This window comes from Ursus americanus, chromosome 19 (assembly GCF_024610735.1).
Source record: "Ursus americanus isolate L20-20 chromosome 19, mUrsAme1.1.p, whole genome shotgun sequence".
Classification (NCBI taxonomy): Eukaryota; Metazoa; Chordata; class Mammalia; order Carnivora; family Ursidae; genus Ursus; species Ursus americanus.
The window spans coordinates 34,929,375-34,943,290 of record NC_142145.1 but is presented as its reverse complement, the minus strand read 5'-3'; the positions used below and the strand labels follow the sequence as shown (position 1 = coordinate 34,943,290).

At 44.4% G+C, this 13,916-nt stretch overlaps 1 protein-coding gene across 22 annotated transcripts in view; it reads left to right on the top strand.

Annotated features, from left to right (window-relative positions):
* The window catches only part of FHOD3 (formin homology 2 domain containing 3), a 450,733-nt gene that overhangs the window by 299,900 nt on the left and 136,917 nt on the right, over positions 1-13,916 (top strand). For all 22 annotated transcript variants that reach the window (XM_045777869.2, XM_087869863.1, XM_045777879.2 and 19 more), the window contains one exon: positions 10,041-10,291. In XM_045777869.2, the coding sequence (XP_045633825.2) occupies positions 10,041-10,291 (251 nt within the window). The remainder of the gene's footprint in view (positions 1-10,040; positions 10,292-13,916) is intronic.

The following is a 13,916-nucleotide window of genomic DNA, read 5'->3' as shown; positions in this document are numbered from 1 at the left end:
TTGGAAATGGCAAGATTTCATTCTGTTTTATGGTTGAGTAATATTCTATTGTGTATATATACCACGTCGTCTTTATCTGTTCATCTGTCAGTGGGCACTCAGGGTGCTTCCATATCTTGGTTATTATAAATAAAACTGCAGTAAACATAAGGGTGCATATATCTCTTTAGAATTGGTGTTTCCATTTTCTTTGGAGAATTACCCAGAAGTGGGATTGCTGGGTCATATGGTAGTTCTATTTTTAAGTTTTTGAGGAATCCTGTACTGTTTTCCAGAGTGCACCATTTTATGTTCCCACCAACAGTGCACAAGGGCTCCCATTTTCCCACATCCTCACCAGCACATGTTATTTCTTGTCCGATAACAGCTGATCCTGACCAGTGTAAGGTGATATCTCACTGTGGTTTTGATATGTTTCCCTGATGATTGGTGGTGGTGAGCATTTTTCATGTGTCTGTTGGCCATCTGGATGTTTTCTTTGGAAAAATGTCTAAGTCCTCTGCTCATTTTTTAGTTGGGTTGTTTGGGAAGCTTTGGAGGTCCTTTATATATTTTGGATATTAACCCCTTATTGGATCTATGATTTGCAAATATCTTCTCCCTTTTCAGTAAGTTGCCTTTTTTGCTTTGTTGGTGGTTTCCTTCACTGTATAAAAAGCTTTTTAGTTTGATATAATCCCATTTGTTTATGTTTGCTTTTGTTAACGTCGCCTGAGGAGACTGGTCCAAAGAGCTATTGCTGAGGTTGATGTCAAAGAGCTTATTGCTTGTTTTCTTCTAGGAATTTTGTGGTTTCAGGTCTTATACTCAAGTCTTTACTCCATTTTGAACTTATTTTTCTGTATGATAGAAGAAAGTGGTCCAGGTTCATTTTTTTGCATGTAGCTGTCCAGTTTTTCCCATCACCATTTATTGAAGAGCCTGTCTTTGCCGCATTGTATATTCTTGCCTCCTTTGTCAGAGATTTATTGACCACATAAGCATGGGTTTATTTCTATTCTATTCTATTCTATTCCATTGATCTGTGTATCTATGTTTGTGCCAGTATCCTGTTTTGATTACTGTAGCTTTGTAGTATAGCTTGAAATCAGGGAGCATGATACCTCCAGCTTTGTTTTTCTTTCTCAAGATTGCTTTGGCTATTTGGGGGGTCTTCTGTGGTTCCATACAAATTTTAGGATTATTTGTTCAACTTTGCTGAAAATGCCTTTGGTATTTTGATGGAGATTGTATTGAATCTGTAGATTACTTTGGGTAGTAGGGACATTTTAACAGTATTCTTCCAATCTGACAGCATGGTGTATCTTTCCATTTATTTGTGTCATCTTCAGTTTTTTTCATCAGTGTTTTATTGTTTTTGGAAAATAAATTTTCCATCTCATTGGTTAAATTTAATCCTAGGTATTTTTTTGGATGCAATTGTGAATGGGATTTTTATCTAATTTTTCTTTCTGATAGCTCATTATTAGTATATGGAAACATAACCAATTTCTGTATGCTAATATTGTGTGCTGTAACTTAACTGAATTCACTTATTCTAATCATTTTTGTTTGTTTGTTTGTTTGTTTTGGTGGAGTCTTGAGGACTTTATATAGTATCATGTCATCTACAAATAGTGACACTTTTACTTCTTCCTTTCTAATTTGGATGCCTTTTATTTCTTTTACTTGCCTAACTGCTGTGGCTAGGACTCCAAATATTATATTGATTAAAGTGATGAGAGCTGGCATCCTTGTCTGTTTCTGATCTTAGAGGAAAAGCTTTCAGCTTTTCACCATTGAGTGTGAGCTCTGGGTTTGTCATATATGGCCTTTATTATGTTGAGGTATTTCCTTCTATACCCACCTTTTTGAGAATTTTCACCATAAATGGATATTGAATTTTTTCAGATGCTTTTTCTATACCTGTTGAGATGATCATATGATTTTTACCCTTTGGTAATGTAATGTATGATATTGATTGATTTGTGGATATTAAACCATCCTTGCATCCCTGGATTAAATTCCACTGGATGATGGTGTATGATCCCTTTTAATGTTCTGTTGAATTTAGTTTGCTAATACTTTGTTGAGGATTTTTGCAGCAATGTTCACTGGGGATATTAGCTTGTAGTGTGTGTGTGTGTGTTGTTTTTATTTGGTTTTGGTATCAGGGTAATGCTGGCCTCATAAAATGAGTTTGGAGGTGTTCCTTCCTCTTCAATTTTTTATCTTTATAATTTTCATCTCTAACTTTCTTTCAGTTTACTTTGTTGTTTTTTTTCTAGTTTTTTGAATTGGTTATTTAATTCATTTCTTTACTTTTTCTTGTTTTTAACCATCTTCATGTTTCTAGACTATAACCCGCTTGGTGATGATGTATTCTTTCTTAAAATATGCTGTTGGAATTCTGTTCATTACTAACTTATTTAGGATTTGTGCACAAGTATTCTTAAGTCTTACTGGCTTCCCCCTCATCCTCCCTCCACCTCTTCTCTTCCTTTCCTTCTTTTTGTATGCCGTCTTTATCAGTTTGGGCATCACTGTTTTGCTAGCATTTTGAAAGAATGATGTTAGTGTTTGTGAGATGACTCTTGTGTGTTGCTTCTGTACTTCTGGTGGCTAAGTGTGCTAACGGCTCCAGGATCTCTCTCTGATCATTCATCCTCAGTGTCCTCCCCTGGATCCTTCTCTGACCTCCCTTTCAGTGTCGGGGTTCCAGACCTCCTCTCTCAGTGTGTGTGGCCTGTTCTGATTTACCCAGTGAGTTCAGTTTTTGAGGCTGGTGGCTGATATTTGACCTTGAGCTTTTGCCAAGGCCCATGGCTGCCTGCTTTTCTTCCTGCTTCTCTTCTTGTGTTACTTTCATTCATGGGGCCTATTATATATCATATACTTTGCTGGGGCTAAAAGTGCAGAGAGAAGTTCTGTCTGTATCCAAGGAACTCTAAACCTATAGTCTAAGACAAGCAAATAGCTGATTCCTCCAGGAGCCAAATGTAACAGTGCAGAGGGACATAGATGGTGCCTAGGGAGCTCTATGTTGGGCACAGCTGTTTGGAAGCTGCACATGACATGTAACCAGCCCTAACTGAACTTTATTTTTCTCCCATAAAGAAAATAAAAGTCCTGTATCATCTGTTCGTTTCTCCGCTTTTATAAACAGTAGAGTCTTCCATGTTACAAACCTGGAGCTATCCTAGACTCCTTTATTTTTTTTTTCTCCTGCCCCCCCTCCCATTTAGAAATATAATAGCTGACAACCTCACTTTCTTCTCCATTCCCCTAGCTCTGGTCCTCTTGTTTCTTACCTGGATTATTGTAGTATCTTCTCATTGTAGTATCTTCTCTTCTTAACAAATTCAAAATTTGCTTTTTCAGCACAACTTTATTGAGCACCTACTATGTTCCAGGCACTATTCCAGACCCTAGGACATAGTAGTGAGCTAGACAGACAAGGCCATTGCCTTCAGGGAGTGCACACCCTAGTGGGGTGCATACAGTGGCCAAGTACATGAATTAATTGAGAATTGGAAGCTCCAAACATGTTTATGAAGAGAGACAAGATGAAGTAGGGGTGAGAAAGTGAGGCAGGGACAGGAAAGATGGCCTTCTGAGAAGATGGCCTAAAGAAGGATAGTGATGGAGGGCAAAGCAGCAGAGGAGCTCTGGCTTGGCAGGTGTGAAGGGTCAAATAGAGATTGGTGTGACTGGAGAGGTTAGGGTCTGGGACAGCAGCATGATCTGAGCCTGGAGAGGCTGGCATCCTGCAGGGGCTATATCCCATTAAGACCTCTCTCTGTTCTCCCCTGCCTAACTCCCAGCAACTGAAAAAAAGGATCTTCCTGAAAGTTAGATCTGACTATGCCATTCCTCTAAGAGAACAAACTTGAGTAAGCAAATGAGTGAATGAATACATGAGAAAACCTTTTCTGTGGCCATGAGGATGAAGCCCAAACACATTGAGTTGGTACAGAGACCTACATTGTTTGTGGCCTTTATGCTCCTGTGGCCTTGTCTCTGGCCACTCCTACAATGTCTCTGAAGTTCTCTCCTGTCTCTAGAACATGGAAGGCAGGTCTTTGCGGGGGTGGGCAGGGAGTTTTCCTTCATTCTCTCTTCTTTGCCTAGAGTTCTTCCTTCCTGCTCTCATAGTTTGCAAATTCTTACTCCTGTAGGAGTCACCATAGATCCATAGATGTCCCCTTATCCGCAAGGCGTTCGTGCCAAGGTAAAAGGAGTTCCTCCTGCTTGTCCCCTGCTCTTTGCTCATAACTTAGGAAAGAGAGCTCGCTATGACCATAGCTTGGACTGAGCAGTCCTCAGGACGTACTTGTCTGTCTGTCTTCCTTTGAGCTGTTACTCTGAGTCATATTTCATTTCTTTCTTTGCCCCAGAGCCCAGCAGTGTGCTTGTCCAGAGTAGATGTTCAGTAAGTGCGCGAATGAAAGTCTCTTTTAGATATCACTTGTTTTATGACTATATTTGCCAGATGCTGGGTTGAAGGAAGGGCATGATTTAATCAGGATGCAGCTATCTTAAAGGAAAGAGTAACATCCCAAGGTGACAACTCGATGCTTGAGATATGGGGCGGAATCAGGGTTTTTATTCCTTTCTGAAAGTGAATGTTCTGAAAACTATTTACTGCCACAGGACAACTAAGTTCAGTATATGCAGGGACAGCAAAGAGACCTATGAGCAAAGCCAGGCTTTTCCTCACAGAAGACTATGAATGTTTTCAAATAATTGCAGAGAACTTGGTTCGGTTTCTAGAATTCTTGCTAAAAGTGAAGGATGTCTGGTGACCACATGTCCTGGACTTTCTGGGGACAGGCCCAATTCCATGTAATTTAATTCCATTTCAGAGAGGTGATTTAATTCCTGTTTAATTAAATTCATTTTAATTTTTATAGCTTCATATGAGTTTTCAAATACATAAATTCACAAATCAAATATGAAAACTTTTGTCAGATTATATGTTCTAATTTTTAATTCTAAAAATGTGGTCCTGGTAATGGAAAAGCATATTAAGGCTGAAGACTTTGGGGGTGAGAGTGTGATAACGTGATTTATTTTAAGAAAAATGTATTTGGTCATTATCCTCATTTCTGGCTCACAGCTCCCCAAACCCTTGAAATTTCCTATGTGTTGAGAGTGATAAAGGTATATTTTGTTATATTAGGGAGGTGACTTTCAGAAAGCACCTAAGGATGGGGCTGGTTGCCAAAGGAATGGTTGGAATTTTCAGCCCCAATCCCTGACCTCCTGGGGTTGGAGGGGCTGGACGTTGGATCAGCCAATCGCCAATGACTTAGTTAATCATGACTACATCATGAAACCTCCATAAACACCCACGAGGGCAGCTCTTTGGTCCTTTTTGGAGAGCTTCCAGTCTCAGGGAAGCAGAATGCTGACACATTCCACCAAGTTCCATGAGGACAGAAACTCCTTTGTTTGGGAACTTGCCCTGTGTCTCTCTTAATCTGGCTGTTGATTTATATTTTTTATCCTATAATTTAATAACCTGGTCAATGTAAGTAAGTGTTTCCTTGAGCTCTGTGAGCCACTCCAGCAAATTCATTGAACCTAAGGAGGAGGATGTTGGAACCTCCAGTCTGGTTGGTCAGAAACACAGGTAACAGCCTGGAGCTTGCAGCTGGGATCTGAATTGGGGTGGGAGGCAGTGAGGCAGTCCTGTCGAACTGAACTCTTAACCTAGAATATTTGATGCTGGCCCTGGGGAGACAGTGTCAGAACTGAGTTGAATGGAGTTAATTCTTAGACACCCTGCGGGTGTTCAAGAATTGCTTGACTCCCCCCCCCCCCCACTGTTGGAATTGGGTCCAGAGACCCTAAAAGAGAGGGGTAGCTATTAATGTTAGGAATAATTAACTAATAGTCCAGTCTCTTCAAGTCCTTTCCTGTCATAGGTGATTTTAAAAATGTGTATCAGTTACTCTTGCTGCATGTCAAGTAAGCCAAACACAGTGGTCCAACACAGGAATTTGCTGATAATTCTGTGGGTCAGGTATTTGGGCTTGGTTCAGCTGAGAGTATCTGGTGGCTTGACTGGGGCTGCATGGTCTATGATGGCCTCATTCACTTGGCTTGGCATTGGGTGCTGGCTCTTGGCTGGGCTCTGAGTCTTGAGCAGGCTAGCTCGCACTTCTTCGTGTGGTAGCAGCATTTCAGAAGGGCCAGTCCCAACGTGCAAACACTTGTCAAGCCTTATTTGCATCATGTTTGCTGATGTCCCATTGGCCAAAGCAAGTCCCATAGGAAATGGGCTCGGTGTAGGAGGGGGCTACACAAGAGTGAGGAAACAAGGAGGCATGGTACTCTGGGAGCCTAGCGCTGTGACCATTTCCTACAAGCTGCCATTGGCATGTTGCTTCTTGAAATGGTACTAGCGCTGGCATCCACTTCACCTAAAAGCTGAACCAAGACGTATAGGTATGCATGTACAGGTATAGGATTAAAAAGAAGGTATGAGATAGCTATATGGAAAACGACTATCTATTATGCAAGATGGCAGCCTGCCACAATGTTAGTAGTAATAATGATATAAATTCGAAGAGATGTGGTAGCTTTTGACTTCCATCAAAAATGTTCACATTGTTGGATATTTGATGATATTAAGAAGTTATTTTAAGTGGAACAGTGGTACGGGGGTTATGGTTTTTAAAAATCCTTATCTTTTAGGGACATTTACTAAAATATTTACAGATGAAATGATATCGTCTGGGATTTGGGGGCGAGGAGTGGAGTATAAATAACACAAGACTGGATGGGGTTGATACTTGTCGGACTATCAGGGCTGAAAAATGCATCACAGTCTTCATACTCTTTCATATTTTGTGTATGTTTGAAAATTTCCATAATGAAAACTTGAAAAGAGTGTCCACATCACTCACCGGCCTCAACGACGGAAGGAAGCTGTCACAGATAGCACCCTATCTTCTAACTGCTTTCCTAGTAAGGTGGGATAGAGTGTGGTAGCATTCAGTGCTGGATTTGGAAACCGCTTGCCCCTCAACTGGGTTTTAGTGTATAAACTGTGTTCTACATTTAATTACAAGAATTAGAAGGCATTTGCTGAGGGGCCCAGCAAGTGAAACACTTCCTCATTAGGGAGAGACTAGAGATTCCCTGGGACATTGTTGGTCTTATCTTGGGTTTGGTGGAGGATGCTGGTTGAGCTGTAGTTAATTCGATCTGACACCCGAGATTCGGAGGAGGAGTCGTGGTAAGTGCTGGGCCCTCCAGGTCTTTGCCAGCTCTGTGTGTTCTTGACTAATTTGTTGCACTCCCTAGAATCTAAAGAACTGGGCACTGCCACCGTAGCCTTGTGTGGGAAAGTAAAGCCTCTCTTCCCGTCTTCAGTGGATACTGGTGATTCTACGATTCTCCTGGTAAAAACAAAATCACGAGTGAACACTGGGCCCAAATTTCATGTTACGCAGATGCTCGCTGTGAGGCCCCAGGCTGCCACTGAATCGACTGGGATTCTGTGCTCTGTAACTACCCTTCCGTGCACCCCTTTCTTTCTTTCTTTCTTTCTTTTTTGTAAAAGAGATAGATGTTTTGCCGAGGCTCTGAACTTTAGAAAGCCCTCATTAAAATTTGTTTTATGGGGTTGCTTTGATAATTTTTCCAGGTTTTTCTTTTCATTTAAACTTCTTGATTGTCTCCATCTTCTCTGACGAAAGGCAGTTAAAATGGGTTTTGCTTTGTGCACACAGAACACAAAGCTCCTCTCTGAAAGGAGCTGTGAGAGGCATGCTATTTGATCCTTGGATCTCTGAGGTTAGACAAGGAATTAGAAATATCTGAACTCTACTTTATCCCCTAATCTTATCATTCCAAATGTGTGCCTTAATAAGAAGCAGAATCAATACTTCGGGTCAGAATAAGTTCAAATGGTCTAGAATTTTCATATCTAAAAATGAAGAAAAAACAACTGGTTAGAAATATTTAAGAATACCGTCGTTCGTCAGATGTACAGTCCTTCTCCCACTGTCCTAGAGAATGCCATTTAAAGTGTTAACGTTGAGATGATAAATGTGATTAACCAAATGCATCATTTCTTTCTTACTTCCTGCAGTGATACTGGAGTGAAGACCCTTAGGAAACCGACTTTACAATGACTTTTTTTTTTCTAGTGACATTTTACAACAGTGCTTTTTCTCAACTCTTATCAATTGTTACCTCAAACCTCCCAAAATTATGTCTGACTAGTAAATTCTGGGAGAACAAATAGTCAAAATATTATTAAATTGTCTTCCTATATCCATCTGAGAGTGTGTTATAAAATGTATCTGGCACAAAGATAGAGTTTTCACTACATTGATCTTACCCAAAAGTCAGAGCTGGAAGAAACTGGAGATGGGACAGGTAAAGCGGGGGAGTACACCCCTGTGAAACAGGCCACCTGTCCCAGGTGTTCATCTCTGTGAACCGGGATGCGGGTGGCCAACCTGGCCTTGACACAGTCAAGCTCACCTTGTTAAATGAGCGCAGGTGCCAAAACTTTGGACACAGGGGACTGTTGATTTTGCACTAGCTTGGCTTTCTATAGATAGGTGATATGAAAACCATTTTGCTTGGTTAGCCAATCTCGGTCTCCATTCTCTCACCTGTCAGGACTGAGTTGTGAAATGTGACCAAGAGCACCTGTAGGGCTGGAGAATCGGCACCTCGGGGGATGCAGGACTGTGGAACTCCCTGGTAGACGAGTCAGAGAGACTGCTGGACTTGGCTGGGATGGGCTCAGGCTTGCCACTTATGTGCGATGGAGGAATTTGTGGGCATCCTGGGCCCCTTCGTCTGACGGCCTAGCTTGGGGAAGGATAGTCCTATTTATTGAGTACCAGCCACATAAATCATCTTTATAGAAGCGATTCCTCCCGCAGTCCCACGAACGCAATACTGTTACCTCCTGGGGCGAGCTAGAGAAAAGGCAGGTAATTAGCTGCAGGTCACACCCGGTTGGTGAGTGGCACCGCCAGCATGCATGCCAGGCCTCGTCATTGGCAGCTTGTGCTTTGCCAAGCGGTGCCCCTGGCCGAGGAGAGCGGGCACGGGCAAGGAGGGAGCCGTGCAAAAGCACAGCCAGATGGTGTCAGAGCCTAAACTGAGGCAGCCGCGGAGCAGGATCCCGGGCAGAGCGAGAGGACAAGATGGCAGAGCTGGGCCTCTGGAAAGGGCGCCATCTAGGAGCAGGACTAAAATACCCTTCGGCCAAGGGCAGTGGTGTGGGGGTGTGGTGCCAGCTGGCTCCGGTTTCCACGTGAAACCACAGTGGCAAGGTGTAAGGCAATTATTCTTCTGCATAAATATGCATGACTTTTAAGGGAAGATTTAAAAACAATTTAGAGGTGAAGTTTATCTCTGGTGTATATTTTTGTGACTGGCATATGCAGGCTGTCTGGTGTCACTTCAGGCTCCACCCCCAACCCCAGGGACCAGGCAGAGGGAGGGTAGCCCCGTAGCCGCAGCGCCAAGCTGGGGCGCTGACATCAGGCCGGATGTGCCGCTGCACCGGGCCTCTCGGAAAGATCGTGCGTGCGGCCAACTCCGCTCACCTGCGTCTTGGGGCCCTTGCCCTGACCACAGTCCTGGCTGCGCTCGGTTGGGAAGCAAGCTCAGGAATGATCAGGCACTGGAGGGCTCCCTGCGGCTGGGCTTCAGGACAGACATCGCCTCCTGGACCACAGCAGAGCACAGGGTGGGCCGGGAGAGATGCAGCCCCGGAAGGGACAGTGCTGGGCTCCAGGGTAAAGATCCTGTCTGATTGCAGAGTACTTCGCAGACCTGCTCAGGGTATCTGTTGGCCTTTTCATCCCCATTTGACTGGGAAAATATACAGTGGCAAGCATCTTTCCGTTTGCAGACTGCACTTTGGCACGCCTGTGGTTGTGAAGATCTTGCAGAGAAGCTGAGTTCGCAGGATGGAAGGAATGTGGAGTCACATTAGAGCGAACCTGAAATGCAGATCCCACCTAAAGTCGCTGAGAGGCTGTCAAGTCTGACTTTGCCCTGGGCGCTCTCTGCTTTTTCAGGTGGCACTGCGGCTGGAGGACGGCGATGAGACTGCAGAGCCGCCCCCCAGCGGGCGCCGGGACCGGAGGAGGGCCAGCGTGTGTTCCGGTGGCGGCAGCGGCAGCGCGGGCGAGCAGCGGGGCCTGGACCGCAGGCGCAGCCGCAGGCACTCGGTGCAGAGCACTGGCAGTCCCCTGTCGGCCCCCACCAGTCCCTGCTCCCAGTCGGCTCCTGGCTTCAAGCCCAGTCAAGTACGAGAGCACTGTGAAAAGTAAGCATTACCCCAGCCCTTTCGAGGGGCGCAAGGACCCTGACGAGGTGGGCGGGGTCACAACCCAGCAGGCACCCACCACCATCCCGGCCCTGCTGGCCACACAACCTCTCCTGACTTGCTCCCGGCTTCTGGGTTCTTCCCTGCCCTTAAAACGCCACCCCAGAGGTCCTTGGAACGTCCCCAGGCAAGGCCTAGATGTGATCTTATTAACTCCACGAGCTCTTCTTCACACACTTGTGTTTTCACAGTCCTATCTCAATTAATATCTGTACGAAAATCTGTGCTTTATCAAATGGAAAAGAATACAAAACACAGGACTTTACCTAGAAACGAATGGTGCGCCATCCTGTAAATATAAGATCGTTAGTCTTGAGATACTTGTAGCAATGCATAGTTGAGGGTGATTTTAGTTAAATAGAGTAAGCCTGTGTGAATTAAACAGATAAATTATATAAATATAAACATAGATGTACATATACATTATATTATATTTATATGAGTAGATAATATATAAATATATAAATTTCAGTAAATGCCATTGACACACACACACAAAAGTAATAGATTTTGACAAAATCAATAGGAACTTAGAAACGGTTCTATAAAGTAGAGGTGCAACACGATGGAGGGCCATGCTGTTCTGGAGTCTGGGTCCACTGATAGCTCCCCAAGGGAATGCTGTCCGTTCACTAGGGTGATGGAGCTCTGTGGACCAGTCCATGCCAGCCAGGTCCACCTGGACTGACTGGTGCACTGGTTTGCCAGTGCGTCACCCCCTGCTGCTGGCACGTGGAGGCTCTGCTTACATCATTTGGCTGGAGCATTTTCTGTCATCATGGAGATCCACCTGGGAGCCACATGTGAGTCATGAGGCTGCCTGGTGAAGAAGAAGGTCACTCTGCATAAGTTGGATGCCCTTAAGCTAGTGATCGAGATATGTCCCCTCCTCTGTATCCCTGAGGAACATCCACCCCCATCTTGAGCGATGTCCTGAGCAGTCTGGCGTGCATAGAGCCCCTGGAGGCTGAGCTGGCCATGCCCTTGGGTGCCTCCTGTCGCAGAAGGAGAGGAAGGCACTAGTCCGAGAGTGATGTGCAAGCCACGATCCTCGTTGACACCCTTCTCTACCACGTAACTATCCATCTACAGATTTTTCTAAGAGTCTGTGTAGAACAAGGTGTTAAAAGAAGACAAACTTCTAAACAGACGGAGGAATGAGCGCGTCTATCCTAAACGTTGCACCTTGTGGTCTAAGATCTTCAAGAAACTTAGGCAGTGCTCAAAGGGCACGTAAGGTTCTTTCAGCACTGCTCCTAGCTGAGGGAGAGAAGGGGATGCAGTAGGCTGCAAATCGGTATGTAAAACCACCCCAGATGCTGAGGCCAGTCATTCGGAGTCCTTGTCAGCAGCGCTTGGCGTTCTCTTGTTCTGTCTGCCTTGTGTCCTGTCGATGCCTGGTCTGTTTCTTGCTGTTACACTTTTCAAAGGTCCCCATGTTGTGAGCTCAGATGGCCACACCTTGTGGCAGGTTGGCAAGGATGACAGCAGTGGAGTAGACCGTCATGGGCACAGTTCACGGTTTCGAGGTGTGGGGCTTGGGGGGGATCTGGAATGGGAGCCACACGTGATGCTCTGCATGTTTCTTGTCTCATTCTTTTCAAACAGGACTGAGTTTTCATTTTACTGAAATGAGTACTTTGACGGACATTTACAGCATTTATTGGAGAAGAATACACTTTCCCACTTGTAAAGACATAACATTTTACAGATTGATTATGAAGTGGCTTCATGAAGCCTGTTGGAGGGGTTTGGCCCTCCGGCCCCGAAGCAGCAGTACAGTTTTGGCAGAGGTGGGAGTGGGATGGGGGAAAGGGTGACAAGAGGCCAAACGGGAAATGATCCCTGCATGCATAGCTTCGTCAGCTGCTTAACACCTGTGCCTCCGCACGGCACCTTAGCATCAAGTAGTTCCTTGTGTCCGACTCCCCACAGACCTTGAAAGACAGAGCAGGCCTGACCTAGCTGGCTCCTCATGTATGTGAGCATTCTGGCCCTGCTCAGCACTGACTTGTGGCAACGTGCCTTGTGTATGCCACATAGGATCTTTAGACTGGATTTTATCATTCTGACCCAACTAATGCCGGTACCTCTGAAAAGAAGATGATAGGAACATGCTAGAGTTTAGAGATTCACGTTGCCCTAAAATGCATATGGCATTCCCTGCTCAGATGGTCCTTTAACATCATCTGACATTCTCACAATGGTCCTCTGGAGGATCTAGCAGGACAAGTGTCTTCATCCTCGTTTTACAAGTGAGAGACAGGGCCTTGGTGCCGTGTGATGATCCCAGGACTAAGGGGCTGAGTTGTGGGTTCGACACAAGTCTTTGGCCTTTGCCTTTCAGTGTCCAAATCACACGGAATCACTTCCCAACCCACTATCCCAAAGCACAGTCACCGAGTGAGAAGAAATTTTATTTATATACTATGTAAGTATATTTTTTTGATGCAAATATTAAAAATTCAGAGTTCGGAAGGAGAAAATTTCAAAGTCTCCTTATGATTTAAGCCTGCTGGGCTATGTGCTTTAATTCCAGTAAGAACTGAGACTCCAAGAACAGATTGGTTTGCTTTTGTTTCATAAGAAATAGAACTCTGCACTGAGCATTTATCAAATAAGGTAGAAGTTTGTTGGTTATTGGTCATCTATCACCTAAAATCACCTTTTTTTTTCTTTGAGAGAGAACGCATGAGTGCAAGGGGTAGCAGGGAGTGTGGGGGGGTAGGGACAGAGGGAGAGAGAGAATCTGAAGCAGGCTCCACGCCCAGCACAGAGCCCAGTTCAGGGCTCAATCTCACAACCCTGAGATCATGACCTGAGCCAAAATCAGAAGTCAGACGCTTAGCTGACTGAGCCACCCAGGCACCCCAAGAATGAAATCCAAAATGTAAGTGTAAAGATAAAGCTCATTATGGCACATAGTCACCAAAAATGCTTTTAGGGGCACCTGGGTGGCTCAGTCAGTTAATCACCCAACTCTTGATTTCGCCTCAGGTCATGATCTCAGGTTGTGAGATTGAGCCCCATGTTGGGCTCTGTGCTGGGTGTGGAGCCTGCTTCTGATTCTCTCTGCCCCTCGCCCCCTGCCTCCCGCTCTTTTGTGTGCTCTCTCTCTCTTTCTAAAAAGAAAAAAACATTCATCTTTGCACTGGAAGAAAACTGTGGGTGCTTTCATTTTTTTACCAAGGAAAAATTACTTGCAGCCTCAAATCAGCAAAACAACCAGTGTTGCTGGTTTAAATTATAAATAGTAGATAATCTTAAGAGAAAAAAAATCTTTAAGCCTATAGCAGGAGGACTTTCTATGCACTTTTAGGCTTAGGCCCTCTCCTCTCTGGGGCACCCCGTTCTATCCCTGAACTTTTCTGTTTGTGAGGAAGGTCTTCTGACCTAAATGCACTCCATAATATTCTAGCTCTATTATTGCTTCGTATGCCATTACATGGATGAAATTCCCCATAGTGTTTCCCTATTCATCATAGTTCTTACCTCTGTCACCACACACCAGATCATCTTTCTGCTCTGTGTGTCAGTCTCTCTGATAATGAACATTGCATGGGAC